The 21,059-nt window shown below is 43.9% G+C and overlaps 1 protein-coding gene across 3 annotated transcripts; it reads left to right on the forward strand.

The window, feature by feature from the left end:
* Positions 1 to 1,708: 1,708 nt before the first annotated feature.
* Positions 1,709 to 3,536, forward strand: LOC127334767 (putative HVA22-like protein g). Of its 3 annotated transcripts, none has more exons than XM_051361300.2 (7): positions 1,709 to 1,822; positions 1,969 to 2,068; positions 2,165 to 2,263; positions 2,482 to 2,538; positions 2,659 to 2,722; positions 2,838 to 3,044; positions 3,133 to 3,536. In XM_051361300.2, the coding sequence occupies exons 2-7, from the start codon at positions 2,037 to 2,039 to the stop codon at positions 3,253 to 3,255; spliced, it is 582 nt and encodes a 193-aa protein (XP_051217260.1). In that variant the 5' UTR covers positions 1,709 to 1,822; positions 1,969 to 2,036; the 3' UTR covers positions 3,256 to 3,536. The 3 variants fall into 3 exon arrangements, with proteins under 3 accessions (XP_051217260.1, XP_051217258.1, XP_051217259.1); XM_051361298.2 differs by having other exon boundaries at positions 1,726 to 1,822; positions 1,965 to 2,068; XM_051361299.2 differs by having other exon boundaries at positions 1,770 to 1,872.
* The last annotated feature ends 17,523 nt before the right edge of the window (positions 3,537 to 21,059 follow it).

The following is a 21,059-nucleotide window of genomic DNA, read 5'->3' on the forward strand; positions in this document are numbered from 1 at the left end:
GCTTTCTCCAGGGTGAAAACCCAAGATCTAATCATGCTGGTTAGACCGAATGACGATGGTGTTTGTGCAGTGTTACCTTCTTTAAGGCATCGTTTGAAGAACCTTTTTCGGAATGTAGGTGTGGTCACCATTAGTGTTGCTTTTTTTTGCAAAAAGGCCTAAGGTTATATATTATTTGAAACTAGCCTTACAAGAACATCTTTACATGAAAAAGTAATAAGCGCAAGTCCTTGGAAAGCTCAGCACCATCTTCTTTCAGCATCCCTCGATGGCGCGCCATGAGCAAAGCTTGATGCCACCTCTAGGCCTCCAGCGTAGCGAAGCTCGTGTTGGAGAAAGCTTGAAAATCCAAGGCGCTTGTAGAAGCAGCAGCTGGGAAGTCCTCGACATAGACCAGAAGATGGTGGCCACCATGACCTGGAGAGATCATCACCCGAGAGAAGCTGGTACCGAGAAGGCATGGGAGATAATCCCAACTCCGGCCAGATGAAGATGGCGGACACTAAACTCGCAAGTTCTCCGATAAAGCCGTACCTTGCCGAGCTTCATCAAGTGGGAGGCAGAACTTGAGGACACCAATACGCTGCGACATCATCCCCTCCAATGTACGCTGCCACCGTAGACAAAAATTATCACGCAAGGCCTAATGTCCGACAAGCGACTACAAACTCCAACTCGTCAACGCTCCTTCAGCGAAGAACACCGATCTGGGTAGGCTGAAGGACCTTTATTCACGTTGTTGGTGATGTTCCTTTTGCTAATGCGAGTATCTGATTTCTTCTTCTTCTTAGTTGTGTGCATATTTAATATATAGAATGTGTTGAGGTGGCAATTTGGCTCATAGGAGCAAATGCTCTCATTATATAAAATAATTAAAAATCAACTTTAAAAATGTTAAAAAATTCTGATATAAATTTTTTGGTGTACATCGTGACATTCTATATTAGTGCACAAATTTTCGTGGAGAAACAACATTTTATATGGCGTGTACAAAAAACACAAAAAAATATCCTGTACGTAGTCGTGTTATAGCATCAAAACTTATCTTTTTTACAGGAGCCACATTTGTTTTTAGTTTTTTTTTGAAAACTTGTGTACCAACATAAAATATCTAGATGTACATGTAAAAATTTAGTTTAGAATTTTTTAACACTTTGAAATGTGGATTCACATAATGGGAGCGTATGCTCCTATGAGCCAAAGTGCATTTCTCTTGTTACAAAGGCTGAGTGTAATGGATATTATCTTAATATTAATATGTTTTTTTATATAAAAGAGGGGGATACGGGGCAACCTGGGTCTTATGGCACGGTGTATTGGCTAGTGCAGCTTGTGATGATGAGTTAATGACAGCGCTTCACCGTTTTGAAAATAAAAAAATAAATAAATGGTTGAGTATTTCCATAATAATCTATCGTCTGTGCAAAAAGAATGCACAAACCATTCCCTCCCTTCGTTACTGAGTAATTTTCGGTCAATTAGAAATTGCCGGCTAGATAGATACCAATGTTGTGTAGTGACCCAATAATTTTGTTCTCACTTCCTGCTTGAGTAGGTTTTGTGTCACACCAGCTAATAGCACCAAATTAGGCTCACATTATTGAGATCACCTTTTTAAACACTCCCAATCACCTTTTCCTTTAAGTATATTCAGAAATACTTCCCTGATCCTCCAATCCAGCATGCGTCCCAAAACGCCCAATCCAATGGCCCACTCATCATTGACCACAAAAAGGAGTTGATAGGGCAAAATCGCACATTTCCTTCCCAGAAGAGACCCTGCCGGTGCCGGTTGGGGCCGCTGAACATGAGCTAAGCTAAGGTAACCACCTGTCTTCTCCTGTCCGCAAGCAACTTGGCAAGGCAAGGCAAGTAAGCAAGTCATCATAGGCCACCAAACACATCACTTGGCCGGCCAATTTATCTATCTTGTACTTCCAAGAACTCATCAAGAAATTTGGTAGATAGATTAGACAGATCTTGGCCGCCGTCTCTTCCTCCTCCTCCTCCTCCTGAGAATTCGGCACCGGTTCAAGATGTCTGTCGAGCTGCTGACGAAATTTCTCACGTAAGTGGTTTCCTCCGACCTCTTTTGCCTGTAATTCTGGTGGAATTAGCCGTGCCCCCGCTTCGTCGACTCGATCGCTGATCGTCTGTGCTGCAGGATTCTGTTCGGGTACGCCATGCCGGCGATGGAGTGCTTCAAGGCGATCGAGCAGCGGACCGGCCGGACCGATCAGCTCCGGTTCTGGTGCCAGTACTGGTACTGATCCAGAAGCCCTTTTCTTGAGTAATTGTCATTCTTTCGTTTGCAATTGGTTAGTAATTGATACAATCGAGGACGCTTCACCACGCGATTTCAGCAATTGGGAACGCATCACTTGATTGCTGAAATGCTTGTCTAGTTTGACTTCGTAGCGTGGACTAACTGGCTAGAGATCTTGATCTGGCTGAGCTCGACTAACTTCAGCAACCTTGCAGGATCATACTAGTCATGCTGGTCATATTCGACGAAATCGCGGGCGCTCTGGTATCAAAGTAAATCACCTCTTAGGACTCATTGACTGTGGACGTGCTCTGCTCTTGTAGAAGGAAGATGACTTGTATTTTTACGAAAAAAAAACGGTTGTCTGACATACCATTTCGCTCCGATCACAGGATACCGATGTTCTATGAACTCAGGCTCGCCTTCCTCGTCTACCTATGGTACCCCCAGACAAGGGTAGGTCACTAATTTAGCTGCATAACTCTGACACCACTGGTCTGCTGACTCATACATATCTGAACAAACAAATTGCTTGCTTATTGTGTGTGTGTGACTGTCGCCGTTGGACCAGGGAACTGACATCGTGTACGAGACCTTCGTGCGGCCGCTGGTGATGCAGTACGAGCCCAACATCGAGGAGAGGCTGCGCTACCTGCGGGCCAACGCCGGCGACCTCATCGTCTTCTACCTCAAGAACTTCACCGACAGAGGATACGAGATGTTCCTTCGGGTACTCGACTACGTCCGCTCGCAGGCGACCAGTGGCTCAAAGACAAGGGTACGTCTCCTCAGTACTTTTCTTCTGCCACTTTGGTAGCTACTGCATTCAGGTGTTTCATGTGGCGATTCTGTTTCTGCTGATGCAGAGGTTCTTCTCGTTCCGAGGGGACAGAGCGGAGAGGCCGAGCTTCCTCGAAGATGACTACGTCCCCGGCGGCGATCGGAGGGGAGCTGCCAGGCAGCGGCGACCACGAGGTGGTGATTACTGATTACTAGCGGACAATGACTCAAGGAGAGTTCGTCGTAGGAGGATAGAAGTGCAAAAAAGTACTCCATGTAGGAAAAAAATCACTGTGTAAAAAAGGAAATTTGACTCGAACAAGAGCGCATTGATTGTGGATATTTAGGTGATAGGTTTCCATGTACCCCATGGTCAGGCTGATTATTAGTTTACTACACAATATATAGTTTGTTGTGATTATGTATTCAATAATGTGATTAGTGTTGATGCCAATTTTCTATCAATCTAATTTGGAACTTTTAGTGGGAATGCTTACTGCATACGCATCAAATTAATTTACATGTGTTTTAGTCAATCTCCATTCTATCCTCGTATCATGGTCTTTCTCCTAAATGCGAAAGAGATGACGTGGTTCAGATGATTGACTGAAAGTTGAGGGTTTTTCGAGTCATTGTGCATGATTGTCCTGTTTGTTTCTATTTGGTGGGTAAAACGTACGAATAACTGACACACAACCTATCTTAGCTCCTTCTGAAACTGGCACTTATAAAGTAGCTGACAAATAACCTATTCTGCTTCTGAAACTAGGCAAGGACTTGTAGCGTTGTCGAGTTGTTCTTCTATTTCAGTCGCAACAGATGTTGATGGTCTGTGATATCAGGGCTGACGATGTTCCGCTGATAGTTTTTCCGTTCTTGCGAACTGGACTGTATGCCTCATCAGGCCATGTGCAATGCAAGGCGCTTGTTTTGGCGCTTGAGCAGATAAACAAATTGACCGCCTGGTTCTCTGATCCCATAGTCAATTGAAGCTAATTGGATGTAGATTTCATATAACCAGTTTCCTGAATTGGTTCCAACAAATGGCAATAAAGAATGAACCTGCTGAACAACAATAGAGCTTGTTGTTGTACCTTTGCCTGCAAGGTACTGAATTTTGTTCCTAGCTTACATTTTCTAGAGGTTTTGAGGCAGCTCCTATTGTTTACTCCATTATAAGTACTTCGTTACTTGAGAACATGTACTTTTTCATGACCATGTACCTCGATGGTCAGACTGATTATACATACTAGTATATAATTTGGTGTAATTTTGTTTTCTCTGATGTGATTAATGTGTTAGTGTCAATTCTCTGTCTAACTAATTTTGAATTCTCCTAACCGCAAAAAGATCATATGGTTGAGATGATTGACTGAAACCATAGGATCCTTCGAGAAATTGTGCATTAGCAGTCCCGCTTGTTTCTATTAGGTGGTTTAAACGTATGAATAACTGACAAACAACCTATACCGTACGTCCGTCTGAAAATGCACTTATAAAGTAGCTGACAAGTAACCTATTCTGCTTCTGAAACTAGGCAAGAACATCTGAACATGTAGTATTGTTGAGTTGTTCTTCTGTTTCAGTCACAACAGTTATTGATGGTCTGTGATGTCAGGGTGGAGGATGTATTTGCCAGCAGGCCATGTCCGATGCAAGGCGCTTGTTTTGGCGCTCGAGCAGAAAAAAATGAGAGAAACAAATTGATCGCCTGGTTCGCTGATCCCATGGTCAATTAAAGCTAATTGAATGTAGATTTTTTTAAGCTAATTGGATGTAGGATTCATATCAAGAGTTTCCTGATTTGGTTCCAACGAATGACATGATGCATTAAGAATGAACCCGCTGAACAATATAGAGCCTACTGTTGTAACTTTGCCCGCAGCTGCTGAATTTTGGTCCTAGCTTGCATTTTGTAAAGGGTCGGTTAATATTTTACATGACAACTTGTAATTTTTCATGTGGTTACCAGTGGTTCATTATGTCATCGTGCTGACTTCAGAAGACTGTTTGTTCTCGATTGACATTATACCATTTAGATGAATACATTTTTGCCTATCAGAGTCTGCTGTGCCGGAATGAAGCCTATTTTGGTACTTAATTCAATGTTATTTTCCATATCGGGTTAAGTTTATTGAAAACACCGAGCCAGCTGGATTCGATCAACTAATTGCTCAAGTTAGCCAATAACTCCTATTCTACTAATTGTCATTTGCTAGGTATTTAAGGTGGCAAGGTAATGTTTACAATGCCAGATGCCATGACAGATTGGGATCACCTGCAAAGCGAGCACCTCTGTTTTGATTTTTTTCCTACTATTGTCCATGCATGAGATAAGTAATAATGTCATCGCTGACATCTCATTTGTTTCTTGGATATATGTACGTATGACATAATGACTTTACAAAGTTCAAAGTTTTTGCATGAAGCTTTCAACTTTGCCACATGAAATTTTATGCTTGCAATGATCATGGTTTTCAAGAATTCGTGGTATTGATGCTATTATAAGATGATTATATGTACTTGATTCCTAGTCTGTATATTCATGATTACAATACTAGTTCAGCTTCTAAACCTCTCTCTATTTCTCTGGATGAAGCAAGACATATCTCCTGACCCCATCCGCCTAATGCCCTCATCCACTGAGAGAGAAAAAAAAGCGACAGGGGTGTTGGTTTACTCTTTCTTCCTCGACAGAAAATTGTTTCCATGGAATCGATCGTAAATCGGGAAAAACAGCCAAAGAAAATCGATTGTGGTGCCTATGTTGGACATGCCCTTGGTTTCATGAGGCTGGGGTTTTTCTCAGAACTCCTGCATTAAGAAAACACAATATCTGGAACACATGCATGCATGTTGTAATTAAATAAGACAAAGAGTCATAGACGTAACAATATCTGAAAATCAAACCCACTTCCAAAATTACTCTCAAACAAACCGACCCGGATCTTGACTGAGAAAGTATCTCAAAGATTCCACGGGAATATACAACGGTTTGGAGAACTAGCTAACTAACTCGCTAAGTAACGCAACGGAATTGACTGATCTAAGAACAGTCAATTCAGTGCATGGATGGCTCAAACAATACTAACCGCATACTTAATGCCCTACAAGGATGGATGTCACAATGAACCGATCAATGAGCGGGCGCGCCTGGCATGCAGCCGAAGGCTCTTGCGACGAAGGCCAAGCAAGGGGTGACGTAATTTTTGACAAACCGGTGCATGGCGCCGCCGCGGCGTGTTCCTAGCGGCCCCGGCGACCGCCGCCGGTGGCGCGGGTGCCCGGCGCGCGAGTATAACCGCGGCGCTGTCCCCACGAGTGGGTCGCCGATCCTCGCCTCTGGCGGCCTGCTACCGTCCTCCCGGAACTCCAGGGAGCTCATCATGTCCTCGAAGCTCACGTAGCCTTCACCTGATGCGATCTGGCGGCGCTTGAAGTAGACATCGGTGCCGTCGCTCCCGCGACGGCGGATGCAGCCGGTGATCATGTCATCGTAGGAGCGAACCCTCAGCGTGCTGCCGCCGGTGGGCAATAGCGAGCCGCCGCTGCTGCTGCCTTGGGCGCTGGAGAGCAGATCACGATCGTTTTGATCATCCCTGCGGTGGCTGAGAAGAGGCTGCGAGTGGGAGTGGGAGATAACCATGGACGCCGTCGAGAGGAGGCGGCGTAGGGATAGGATAGGCGGGAGTGAAGACAGAGATTAGGAAGGTAGCTCGATAAACAAGGCTTCTGATGATCTAATCTAAGCGCTAGGGATCGAACTACGATCTGTAGAGCAGAACTTCGTCAGTAAGTCGTCCCGATCGGCCCTTCATGGGCCTAAATAGTCCTAGAAAGGTGTACCTGGCCTGCTCCGTTTTATCCACCATTGAGCCTAAATAGTAAGCCGGCGCACCTGGGCTCTCCCTCACCGGGTTTGAACTTTTTTTGGAACCTTCCAGCAGCTTTGGGCCTCATTTTGTTAGTTCTCTTTTCGGTTTACTATCTTTTTTCCTCCCCCTAAAAAAAATACTATCTTTTTTCCTGTCCCTTTTTTCTGTTCTTTTTTCATGTTCATTTTTTCTTATATTCTTCTCTTTTTAAAAATTAAAGATATTTTAAATTTTGCAAACACTTTTAAATGCAGGAAGATTTTTTAATTCATGAGTTTGTAAAAGTCCACATTTTTTTAAAATTTTGCGAACAACTTTTCTAAATTCATAATTTTTTACATTGACGTACAGTTTTTTAGTTCATGAACATAATCCAAAAAAAATTGTGAACAATTTTTACAATTCCTTAATGTTTTAAAATACACATATTTTAGATACACCAACACTTAAAAAAATCTATAAACATTTTTAAATCTATAAACTTATTTTCCAAAACCATGGATATTTTATAAGGGGTGTACTGCAATACATAACTATTTTTAAATGGAGCGACAAGTCTTTGGTATATAAGTGGAAATTGACTCCTGAATTTGGAACCATTAAACGGATGACAATTGTTTTTTGAAATGAAGGATTCACCCGGAGCCTTTACACCAAAATTAAATGATGTATCGATATTTTTTAATTAAATTATTCACCAAAACATTATAAGATAACACATCGATCAACCCGATACTTTCTTTCTTGGTGATAAAGCAACACCTACAAAATGATGAAGGGGGTGGCTATAATCAGGGTATTACGCTCTGACCTTACATATACGCACATCATCTAAGACCGGTGCACCGGTCCAGTAGACCCTGAGCTTGAAAATCATGCGCACACTACAGCAGTCACCACCATCGTATTTGGCAAACCCATCTTCAGGACAGGTGAAAGTATAGAGATGGTAAACCTAGAGGGGGGGTGAATAGGTTTCTACAGATTTTAATTCTTTCTTTGCAATATTAGGCTTTGCGGAATATAAAGGTGAGCCTAATGCAAATTAGGTGAAGCAACCTATATGAGGATACAACTAACTCGAGCACGAAGGCTCTCTCAGGCAGTTAAATCACAAGTAAGGAGTTCGGTTAGAGATAACCGATAGCACGCGGAGACGAGGATGTATTCCCGTGTTCCCTTCCTTTGCAAGAAGGTACGTCAGTTTGGAGGGGTGGAGGTCCCACGAAGGATTCCCCACGCCACGAAGGCTCACCCTATTCTCCGGAGCCTATCCCACGAAGGAATAGCTCACTCACTTGTGGTAGACTTTGAGGTAGCCTCCAAACCTTTACAATCTTGCCCGGAGCAAATCCACTGCCCGGATGCTTCCGGACTCCTCTTGCCCACCTAGGGTTTCCAAGGAACCCTAGGAAGCAAGCTTCTCGATGAATACAAGGGGGAATGAGATTTTGCTTGGTAGAACAGTAGATCGGGTCCTCCTCTAGTGATTCCCCGGAGGGATTTGAGTTTGGGTGGAGGAGGAGGGAGATCGGAGGCTTTTGGTGTTTCTAGTAATGGTGTAAGAGAGAGAGAGCTCAATAACAGTTTGTAATGTAGTGCCTACCCCTTCCAAGGTAGGAGAAGGGGTATTTATAGTGTTCTTCGAAATCTGGCCGTTGCAACTTGCCACATCATCAATTTCCTCGAGGAACCCGGTCGACCGGATTTGGCGCTGGACTGGCCGGCGCACAGGCCGGTCAGACCGGGCCTGTGACCGGGACGGCCGGTTTCAACCGGAGCTGGGACCGGGTCTTGACCGGATGAGCTTCTGAGCTTACTGGATCATGCCCGGATGGCACAAGTGCAAACTCCGGTTGGGCGCCGGGGATGGTCGGTCTGGAACCCGGTCCAACCGGGTCGTGGACCGGATGGGCCGGTCCAAACCGGGCTGGCGACCGGACGCTGACCGGGTGATCGCCCAGCCTTTACTGGATTCTGCCCGGATGGCATAAGCGCTGGATCCGGTTGCCGCCGGGCCGTCCGGTGCCAGGGCCGGTCTGACCGGGTCTGGGACCGGCCAGGCACTGGGAAAACCTTGTTGATTTTTCGTCGAAGTGGGGGGTCTCCCATTGCCATCTTGTTCCATTGTTACACCATTAAACCTCTTTGGCTAATACCTGGGAATCATCTTGTAGACATGTATTAGACCAAATACACTAGCAGGGTGTCATAGTTACCAAAATAATGGATAAGGGTAAAATACCCTTACAATCTCCCCCTTTTTGGTATACGATGACAAACCGAGCTAGAGTCACATAAAGATATTATGATAAGCTTTAAACCTTGATTCCATATAAGATATTGAGACGGCTCCCCCATAAGGTGTGCACTTGGAGAATTTGCGTTTGAATGCAAAGTGCAACCTTTGTGGAACATGAGAAGCTCCCCCAATATCTTTAGGAAACAAGCATGGTATGGAGATGTGCATATCAAGATATATAAGCATAACACACATAATCATCCTAACATAGAGTAGCACATATAGTAGAGTTTAAGCATATAGGTACATGTCCATACACGAATTACTTAAAATAGCAAATGGTTCTTGAAACGATAAAAGCAAGGAAGCACAAGCCATATAAGAATCAAATAAAGCAACACCCATGGCTTGTGACATCCAAAGCAACACCCGTGAATCCTAGACTCTACTCTCTTCTCCCCCTTTGGCATCGGAACACCAAAAAGGCGAGGAAAAGAGGAGAGATGCTAGCGCACCCATCAATAGAACTGATGCCCAACGGAGTATGAGCTCTCGCCATCATCACGCGCATCAGTATCACCTTCATCCTCTTCAGCATCATCATCAGTAGGGACACGAGCAGGCCTAGGAGGAGGACCGCCAAAGGTGTACAAGGAGGGGTCAAAGTTCTGGAACATCTGATCAGAGAGGAGAGGCATCTCCCAGTTAGGTGCATGTACGGGATCCAACTCAGGACCAGGAGGAGGAACAGGGGCATTCCTAGCAGACATGAACTCATTTTGGCGCCTCCTCGTCTCTTGGTTCAAGGCAAGACTTTGGTGTGCAACATCATTGGTATTTTTGCACATCTGCCATAAGCTAGAGAAGAACCGTGAGACACCATGCTGTGGGCGGCTAGAGTGGCTGGAGCTACCAGGGTCATGGCGTTCCTTGGACCGGCGCTCATAGGGCATCATTTCAGGGACATCTGGTCTGTCACCTTGGATAGGAACCGTGAAGGCTTCCATCCTAACCCTTTCACCTTGCGTATTGAGAGGTGCTGGCACAACCCTGTTGATGAGCAGCTGAACATATTGAGAAAAGTTAGGTGTCATCCGTTCGCGAACACATCGCCGCAGCTCACAGTAGAGGAAATCACACCCATCAATGAGTTTCCGGTACTCGGGATGACAGTAGTACATCAAGTTCAGATGATAGCCACGGCATTCACTTGTGTCCCCGGACTTGCTGATGAGGGTCTCACGGAAGAGCTTGGCAAGTAGCAGGTAGGAGTAGTACATGCCAGAAATAGTGGGAGGTCCAGCCGTGGGATCCGAAGGATAGCAGAAGGCAATGTCTCCCTTGGTGAACTTCTGCTGAGAGTATATCTTGAAACCACGAGCACGACCTCCACCAAACCCCAGGGCTTCACAGAAATCAAGATAGTTGCAAGTGTATTTCTGTTTGCCAGTCATCCAAGTCATAGTCCGAGCTGCATCATCATGGAAAAAGACTGTGCAATGAAACTGCCTCACCAAGATTGGACAGTAGCACTCATCAGTGGGCATCAGGCACATCAGCTCATACAACCCCATCCGCTTCAAGGTCTCAACCACAAAGCGAAACTTGGTGGCTTCATGCAGTGCAAGAACATCCTTGATGGCCTTGGGCATAACAAAAGTACCATTCTTCATGTGATCTTGGGTGTCATAGTACTCTTCCCACATCCTCTGATGTGTCTTAGTCCAGAAAAAGTGATCTCCCCCTGTGTAAGTGGGTTCCGCAAAGCGATAGGGGTTGGACTCTCTAATTCTTCTCCATGCCCCAACTTGTACATCGCCAACATTATATGTTGGCAAGATCTCATCTTCTTCTTGTGCTGCATGCTTATCTCTCTTCCTGTTGGGAAGCGACTTAGTTCTTCCAGAGGAGGTACCATCAGTAGGCACACGACCGCTAGTACGTCGTGGTGGGTGTCCTGCGTGCCTCCCTCTCTTGGCAGTGGTGTCACGGTCCTCAATGCTCCAATCTCCTGTGAATAAGCAATATAGGGCGAGAAGAGCAATGGGGTAAGTGTACATGTCATCAGTATATAGGGAGGCCAAAGAAACATAGCATATATCCAAGTGTTTCGATGAGTTTGTGCGAAGAACTGGGCGATCCGGCGCACGGGCCGGTCGGACTGGACAACAGACCGGACGAGCCGGTTGTAAATCCAGTTGACCGGGCGGCACGCCGGAACGGCCGGTTGAGAGGCCGGTTGACCGGGCTGTGAACCGGGTGCTGCTGCCTTGTGATGTTTGCCCAGAAATTCGACCACAAAATCATGCAAAAACTCACAAACTTGAACATAGACTATACCAAGGGAGTGAACAATGTGCATAGGGGTGTGAGACACTATACATGGCATGAGGACTTACAAACCCTAACCCTAACCCTAACTTTTCTCAACTTTCCTGAACATGTGGCAATGGGAGAGGGAAAGCAAGAAGGAGAGGGAATGGAAGGAAGATTTACCCGAAGACATTGTCCTTGTTGCCCAAGTGAGCAAGAAGAACACGTGAGGAGGGCTTGAGGGCCAAATCCCCAAGATCTCCCAAACGAGCTTGAGAAGGACCAAATCCTTTGGTGAAGAAGCTTGAGAGATCCCGATCTACGGTTGGGTGTAGTTTGGGGAAAAACTAGTGGTGGGAAGGGCCTAGGATGTGGTGGAGATGGGGGAGGCGGCGGCCATGGAAGTTTTGGAGGTGGGGGATAATGAGGAAGAAGACCCCCAAGGGGTATCCTCCTCCAATACATAACAGCCGCACGACCGGTTGGTTGCCCGGTCGACCGGGCCAGACGCCGGACGGCCCGGCGCAAAGGCCGGTCCGACTGGGCCAGTGACCGGCCGAAGTCAGTTTGCCCAATATTGTGTCATTTTGCCTCGTTTTGCCCCTATTCTTTGTGTAAATGTGTATGAATGCTCAGATGATAACATGTACATATAGATAGATAGATGATGATGAGATGAGCATAGACATGGGGTTGGAAACACAAAGTTCTCTAGGCATACCCATTGGAGGTAAATCCAAACAAGATATAAATAGCGACAATGGGTATGATTTGAAGTATATCAAGAGCCATAAAACATTTTTAGAATAGTTTTTTTTTGCAATAAGATCATTTAGCCTTATATAGTCAAATCAAGTTATAATTAAGGCTCAATGAGGGGCGGGGGATTACTCCCCCTATGTGAAAGCGCAAATGTCATGAGACCTCAAAGAGACATGCTTGGGTCCATATAATGACATTGGGTCTATTTATGTTGCACACATAGGTATGCATCGTACCAAGACATGGTAGGATGACTATCCCCATATGTGCTATGCCTCTAAGCTAGATAGCAAGATAAATGCAAGAATATAGTGCAAGAAGTTAATCAATCCAAGTTTTTAGGATCAAGAATACCAAGTTCTCCTCTCAAGTTAACAAAGCGGGCTTCATCCAAAGGCTTAGTGAAAATATCCGCCAATTGGTAGGTTGTTCCCACATGAGTGAGATCAATATCCTTATTGGCAACATGATCACGTAGGAAGTGATGGCGAATGTCAATATGTTTGGTGCAACAATGTTGAACCGGGTTGTTGGCGATCTTTATTGCACTTTCATTGTCACAAAGAAGAGGCACCGTACCAAGAGACACACCATAGTCTTTCAAGGTTTGCTTCATCCATAACAATTGAGTGCAGCAAGATGCCGCGGATATGTATTCGGCTTCGGCGGTGGATAGGGCGGTGGAGTTTTGTTTCTTGGATGACCAACTCACCAATGACCGGCCAATAAATTGGCAAGCCCCGGAGGTAGACTTCCGATCAACCTTATCACCAGCCCAATAGGAATCCGAATAGCCAATGAGTTCAAAGGTTGACCCCTTTGGATACCATAGCCCGAGAGTAGGAGTGAGAACAAGGTATCTTAGAATCCGTTTGACCGCCATTAAATGGCTCTCCTTGGGAGCGGATTGAAAACGAGCACACATCCCTACACTTAGCATGATATCCGGCCTAGAGGCACAAAGGTAGAGCAAGGATCCTATCATGGAGCGGTATACCTTTATGTCCACATCCTTCTCACCGTCACATGAGCCAAGTTGCCCCTTTACGGGCATGGGTATCTTCATTGGACTCGCATTGGTCATGTTGAATTTCTTGAGCATGTCCCTCACATACTTTTCTTGAGAGATGAAGGTGCCTTTTGCAAGTTGCCTCACTTGGAAGCCTAGGAAGAACTTCAACTCTCCCATCATGGACATCTCAAATTTCCTAGTCATCAATAGCTCAAAGGATTTGTTATGATTGGGGTTAGTTCCACCAAAGATAATATCATCAACATATATTTGACATATAAAGAGGCCACCCCCTTTAACCCGCTTGGTGAAAAGGGTGGAATCGACCGTACCCATGCAAAACCCATCATGTAGTAAGAAATCCCTAAGGAACTCATACCAAGCACGTGGAGCTTGCTTGAGACCGTAGAGTGCCTTATGGAGTAAATACACGTGGTTGGGTCGGCATGGGTCTTCGAAACCCGGGGGTTGAGCCACATATGAGGTTTCTTTTAGGGGACCATTCAAAAATGCACTTTTCACATCCATTTGATATAATTTGAAATTGTGGAAAGATGCAAATGCAAGCAAAAGATGAATAGCTTCAAGACGGGCTACCGGCGCAAAGGTATCCTCAAAATCCATACCTTCTATTTGAGCAAACCCTTGCGCCACTAACCTTGCTTTGTTTCGTATGACAATGTCATTCTCATCTTGCTTGTTCTTGAATACCCATTTTGTCCCAATGACATTGATGCGATGATCCTTGGGTCTCTCAACTAGAGACCATACTTCATTACGAGTGAAACACTCCAATTCTTCTTGCATGGCAACTACCCAATCCAGATCGACCAAGGCTTCATGTACCTTAAGTGGTTCAAAACTAGACACAAAAGCATGATGTTGACAATAAGCGATAAGTAATGCATGGTGTCTACGAGTTACCACTCCTCTTGAGATGCTACCAAGGACTTGATCCACTTTCATGTCACTTGCCCTTGTAGCGGCCTTGATCTTTGATACGTCTCCGACGTATCGATAATTTCTTGTGTTCCATGCCACATTATTGATGATATCTACATGTTTTATGCACACTTTATGTCATATTCGTGCATTTTCTGGAACTAACCTATTAACAAGATGCCGAAGTGCCGATTCTTTGTTTTCATTGTTTTTGGTTTCAGAAATCCTAGTAACGAAATATTCTCGGAATTGGACGAAATCAACGCCCAGGGTCCTATTTTGCCACGAAGCTTCCAGAAGACCGAAGAGGATACGAAGTGGGGCCACGAGGCGGCCACACCTTAGGGCGGCGCGGCCTGCCCCTTGGCCGCGCCGACTTGTAGTGTGGGGCCCTCGTGTGGCCCCCTGACCTGCCCTTCCGCCTACTTAAAGCCTCCGTCGCGAAACCCCCAGTACCGAGAGCCACGATACGGAAAACCTTCCAGAGACGCCGCCGCCGCCAATCCCATCTCGGGGGATTCAGGAGATCGCCTCCGGCACCCTGCCGGAGAGGGGAATCATCTCCCGGAGGACTCTACGCCGCCATGGTCGCCTCCGGAGTGATGAGTGAGTAGTCTACCCCTGGACTATGGGTCCATAGTAGTAGTTAGATGGTTGTCTTCTCCCCATTGTGCTTAATTGTCGGGTCTTGTGAGCTGCCTAACATGATCAAGATCATCTATCTGTAATTCTATATGTTGCGTTTGTTGGGATCCGATGAATAGAGAATACTATGTTATGTTGATTATCAAAGTTATGTCTATGTGTTGTTTATGATCTTGCATGCTCTCCGTTACTAGTAGATGCTCTGGCCAAGTAGATGCTTGTAACTCCAAGAGGGAGTATTTATGCTCGATAGTGGGTTCATGTCTCCGTGAATCTGGGGAAGTGACAGAAATCTCTAAGATTATGGATGTACTGTTGCCACTAGGGATAAAACATTGGTGCTATGTTCGAGGATATAGTCACTGATTACATTACGCGCAATACTTAATGCAATTGTCTGTTGTTAGCAACTTAATACTGGAGGAGGTTCGGATGATAATGGACTTTTTAGGCATAGATGCATGCTGGATAGCGGTCTATGTACTTTGTCGTAATGCCCAATTAAATCTCACTATACTCATCATAATATGTATGTGCATGGTCATGCCCTCTTTATTTGTCAATTGCCCAACTGTAATTTGTTCACCCAACATGCTGTTTATCTTATGGGAGAGACACCTCTAGTGAACTGTGGACCCCGGTCCAATTCTCTATACTGAAATACAATCTACTGCAATACTTGTTCTACTGTTTTCTGCAAACAATCATCTTCCACACAATACGGTTAATCCTTTGTTACAGCAAGCCGGTGAGATTGACAACCTCACTGTTTCGTTGGGGCAAAGTACTTTGGTTGTGTTGTGCAGGTTCCACGTTGGCGCCGGAATCTCTGGTGTTGCGCCGCACTACATCCCGCTGCCATCAACCTTCAACGTGCTTCTTGACTCCTACTGGTTCGATTAAACCTTGGTTTCTTACTGAGGGAAACTTGCCGCTGTGCGCATCACACCTTCCTCTTGGGGTTCCCAACGGACGTGTCAACCACACGCATCAAGCAAATTTCTGGCGCCGTTGCCGGGGATCGAAAGAAGAGTTACACCACAAAGATCTCTAACTCCCACGTCAACTACACGCCAGCAGCAAATTTTTGGCGCCGTTGCCGGGGAGATCAAGACACGCTGCAAGGGGAGTCTCCACTTCCCAATCTCTTTACTTTGTTTTTGTCTTGCTTAGTTTTATTTACTACTTTGTTTGCTGCACTAAATCAAAATACAAAAAAATTAGTTGCTAGTTTTACTTTATTTGCTATCTTGTTTGTTATATCAAAAACACAAAAAAATTAGTTACTTGCATTTACTTTACTTGATTCATCATGTTTCCTTTTAATTTTACCACGAAAGACATACCGGTAGGACGTGGGTCTATAATTGGGAGAAATAATATAGAGGAATTTTTCAACCATGTCAGTACCGTTGACGATTTTGAGGATAGACACTTGGTAGACCTTGCCCCTACCTATGAAATTGCTGCTGCTGCTTTAGTTCGCATGTTGGAAACTAAATTTGTTAATCTCAATCCTATAATCCAACACATGTTTCTCACACTTGGTAATATGGAAGAAGGGGAAAAGAAAGATTTTGTTTTAGAAACCCTTCTTAGAGAATTTGGTGGTATAGCGAGAGAGGCTAGAAAGGTCTTTGCTAAATTTAATATGCTTGGTTCTTACACCAATTTTATTAGTCTCCTTGAAAAGATGGATATGGATAGAATAAAGTACACTAATAATATTAATGATGGAGGGGAGATCAAAGCACCAATACCATGTAAACTCTTAGCTATGAATGATGCACTAGAAAATAACTATGCTTGGCTTGTTCCTGAAAATTTGTTTGATGAAAGTAGCACGCCTAAGACTAATGAAAAGGGAGATGCTAAAACTTATGTATCTAATATACTATGCCTGATTGAGAAAACTCCACACCCCGCTGAGAAAGCACCACCCTTTGATAACACTTGATGCACACTTTCTGTGCCTAGCTGAAAGGCGTTAAAGAAAAGCGCTTATGGGAGACAACCCATGTTTTTACCTACAGTACTTTGTTTTTATTTTGTGTCTTGGAAGTTGTTTACTACTGTAGCAACCTCTCCTTATCTTAGTTTAGTGTTTTATTGTGCCAAGTAAAGTCGTTGATAGAAAAGTTCATACTAGATTTGGATTACTGCGCAGAAACAGATTTCTTTGCTGTCACGAATATGGGCTGTTTTCCTGGTAGGTAATTCAGAAAATTATGCCAATTTACGTGAGTGATCCTCAGATATGTACGCAACTTTCATTCAATTTGAGCATTTTCATTTGAGCAAGTCTGGTGCCTCGATAAAATTCGTCAATACGAACTGTTCTGTTTTGACAGATTCTGCCTTTTATTTCGCATTGCCTCTTTTGCTATGTTGGATGAATTTCTTTGATCCATTAATGTCCAGTAGCTTTATTCAATGTCCAGAAGTGTTAAGAATGATTGTGTCACCTCTGAACATGTTAATTTTTATTGTCGCTAACCCTCTAATGAGTTGTTCTAAGTTTGGTGTGGAGGAAGTTTTCAAGGATCAAGAGAGGAGTATGATGCAACATGATCAAGGAGAGTGAAAGCTCTAAGCTTGGGGATGCCCCGGTGGTTCACCCCTGCATATATTAAGAAGACTCAAGCGTCTAAGCTTGGGGATGCCCAAGGCATCCCCTTCTTCATCGACAACACTATCAGGTTCCTCCCCTGAAACTATATTTTTATTCCATCACATCTTATGTGCTTTTCTTGGAGCGTCGGTTTGTTTTTGTTTTTTTGTTTTGTTTGAATAAAATGGATCCTAGCATTCACTTTATGGGAGAGAGACACGCTCCGCTGTAGCATATGGACAAGTATGTCCTTAGTTTCTACTCATAGTATTCATGGCGAAGTTTCTTCTTCGTTAAATTGTTATATGGTTGGAATTGGAAAATGATACATGTAGTAATTGCTATTAATGTCTTGGGTAATGTGATACTTGGCAATTGTTGTGCTCATGTTTAAGCTCTTGCATCATATGCTTTGTACCCATTAATGAAGAAATACATAGAGCATGCTAAAATTTGGTTTGCATATTTGGTTTCTCTAAGGTCTAGATAATTTCTAGTATTGAGTTTGAACAACAAGGAAGACGGTGTAGAGTCTTATAATGTTTTCAATATGTATTTTATGTGAGTTTTGTTGCACCGGTTCATCCTTGTGTTTGTTTCAAATAAGCCTTGCTAGCCTAAACCTTGTATCGAGAGGGAATACTTCTCATGCATCCAAAATACTTGAGCCAACCACTATGCCATTTGTGTCCACCATACCTACCTACTACATGGTATTTTCCGCCATTCCAAAGTAAATTGCTTGAGTGCTACCTTTAAAATTCCATCATTCACCTTTGCAATATATAGCTCATGGGACAAATATCTTAAAAACTATTGTGGTATTGAATATGTAATTATGCACTTTATCTCTTATTAAGTTGCTTGTTGTGCGATAACCATGTTCACTGGGGACGCCATCAACTACTCTTTGTTGAATTTCATGTGAGTTGCTATACATGTTCGTCTTGTCTGAAGTAAGAGCGATCTACCACCTTATGGTTAAGCATGCATATTGTTAGAGAAGAACATTGGGCCGCTAACTAAAGCCATGATCCATGGTGGAAGTTTCAGTTTTGGACAATATCCTCAATCTCATATGAGAAAATTATTAATTGTTGTTACATGCTTATGCATAAAAGAGGAGTCCATTATCTGTTGTCTATGTTGTCCCGGTATGGATGTCTAAGTTGAGAATAATCAATAGCCAGAAATCCAATGCGAGCTTTCTCCTTAGACCTTTGTACAGGCGGCATAGAGGTACCTGATACGTCTCCAACGTATCTATAATTTCTGATGTTCCATGCTTGTTTTATGACAATACCAACATGTTTTGTTCACACTTTATATCATTTTTATGCGTTTTCCGGAACTAACCTATTAACGAGATGCCACAGTGACAGTTCCTGTTTTCTGCTGTTTTTGGTTCCAGAAAGGCTGTTCGGGCAATATTCTCGGAATTGGACGAAATCAACGCCAAACCTCCTATTTTTCCCGGAAGGCTCCAGAACACCGAAGAAGAGTCGGAGAGGGGCCAGGGGGCCACCACACCACATGGCGGCGCGGCCAGGGGGGCCCGCGCCACCCTATGGTGTGGGCACCCCTTCGACCCCCCTGCGCCGCCTCTTCGCCTATAAAATCCCTTTCGACCTAAAAACGCAGTACCAATTGACGAAACTCCAGACAGACTCCAGGGGCGCCGCCGCCATCGCGAAACTCCAATTCGGGGTACAGAACTCTGTTTCGGCACCCTGCCGGGACGGGGAATTGCCCCCGAAGCCATCTCCACCGCCGTCTTCACCGCCATCTTCACCGCCATCGCTGCCTCCATGATGAGGAGGGAGTAGTTCTCCCCCGAGGCTGAGGGCTCCGCTGTAGCTATGTGGTTCATCTCTCTCCCATGTACCTCAATACAATAATCTCATGAGCTGCTTTACATGATTGAGATTCATATGAGTTTTGTATCACAATTCATCTATGTGCTACTCTAGTGATGTTATTAAAGTATTCTATTCCTCCTGCAAGGTGTAAAGGTGACTAGTGTGTGCACCATGTGGTTCTTGTCGTAGGCTATGATCATGATCTCTTGTGGATTGTGAAGTTAACTATTACTATGATGGTATTGATGTGATCTATTTGGTTATGTTGATCTATCTTACACTATAAGGTTACTAAAATATGAACATTAATTGTGGAGCTTGTTAACTCCGGCATTGAGGGTTCGTGTAATCCTACGCAATGTGTTCATCATCCAACAAAAGTGTAGAGTATGCATTTATATGTTCTGTTATGTGATCAATGTTGAGAGTCTCCACTAGTGAAAGTGTAATCCCTAGGCCTTGTTCCTAAATACTGCGTTACTACTGCTTGTCTACTGTTTTACTGTGTTACTACTGCTGCAATACTACCACCATCAACTACACGCCAGCAAGCTATTTTCTGGCACCGTTGCTACTGCTCATATATATTCATACCACCTGTATTTCACTATCTCTTCGCCGAACTAGTGCACCTATTAGGTGTGTTGGGGACACAAGAGACTTCTTGCTTTGTGGTTGCAGGGTTGCATGAGAGGGATATCTTTGACCTCTTCCTCCCTGAGTTCGATAAACCTTGGGTGATCCACTTAAGGGAAAACTTGCTACTGTTCTACAAACCTCTGCTCTTGGAGGCCCAACACTGTCTACAGGAAAAGGAGGGGGAAGTAGACATCAAGCTATTTTCTGGCGCCGTTGCCGGGGAGGAAAGGTAAAAGGTACTCACACTCCGGACCTTGGCTACTAAGCTATTTTCCGGCGCATTGTAAGTACTCAAAGCTATTTTCTTTAGATCCTGCAATTGCATCTTTTTGTTTCTTGTTTACACTAGTAAGGCATAATGGACAACAATGAGCTTTTTACTCTATTTCCTGATTTAAGACATGGATGGTTTGATCCGAAAATTTAAAAAACCCATGGAACATATTAATATGAACACTTTGAACACCATTGTTGCTAATGATATGGAAAATTCTAAGCTTGGGGAAGCTGGTTTTGATGAGCATGATCTTTTTAGTCCCCCAAGCATTGAGGAGAAAATTTTCTTTGATGATACTTTGCCTCCTATTTATGATGATTATAATGATAGTGGTCTTTTGGTGCCACCTACTATGGAGAGTAAATTTTGTTGTGATTATACTATGCCTCCTACACTTGATGAGAATAATAATGATAGCTACTTTGTTGAATTTGCTCCCACTATTACTAATAAAATTGATTATGCCTATGTGGAGAGTAATAATTTTATGCATGAGACTCATGATAAGAATGCTTTATGTGATAGTTATATTGTTGAGTTTGCTCATGATGCTACTGAAAGTTATTATGAGAGAGGAAAATATGGTTGTAGAAATTTTCATGTTACTAAAACACCTCTCTATGTGCTGAAATTTTTCAAGCTACACTTGTTTTATCTTCCTATGCTTGTTACTTTGCTCTTCATAAACTTGTTTATTTACAAGATTCCTATGCATAGGAAGCATGTTAGACTTAAATGTGTTTTTAATTTGCTTCTTGATGCTCTCTTTCGCTTCAAATACTATTTCTTGCGAGTGCATCATTAAAACTGCTGAGCCCATCTTAATGGCTATAAAG

Source organism: Lolium perenne, chromosome 2 (assembly GCF_019359855.2).
Source record: "Lolium perenne isolate Kyuss_39 chromosome 2, Kyuss_2.0, whole genome shotgun sequence".
Taxonomy (NCBI): domain Eukaryota; kingdom Viridiplantae; phylum Streptophyta; class Magnoliopsida; order Poales; family Poaceae; genus Lolium; species Lolium perenne.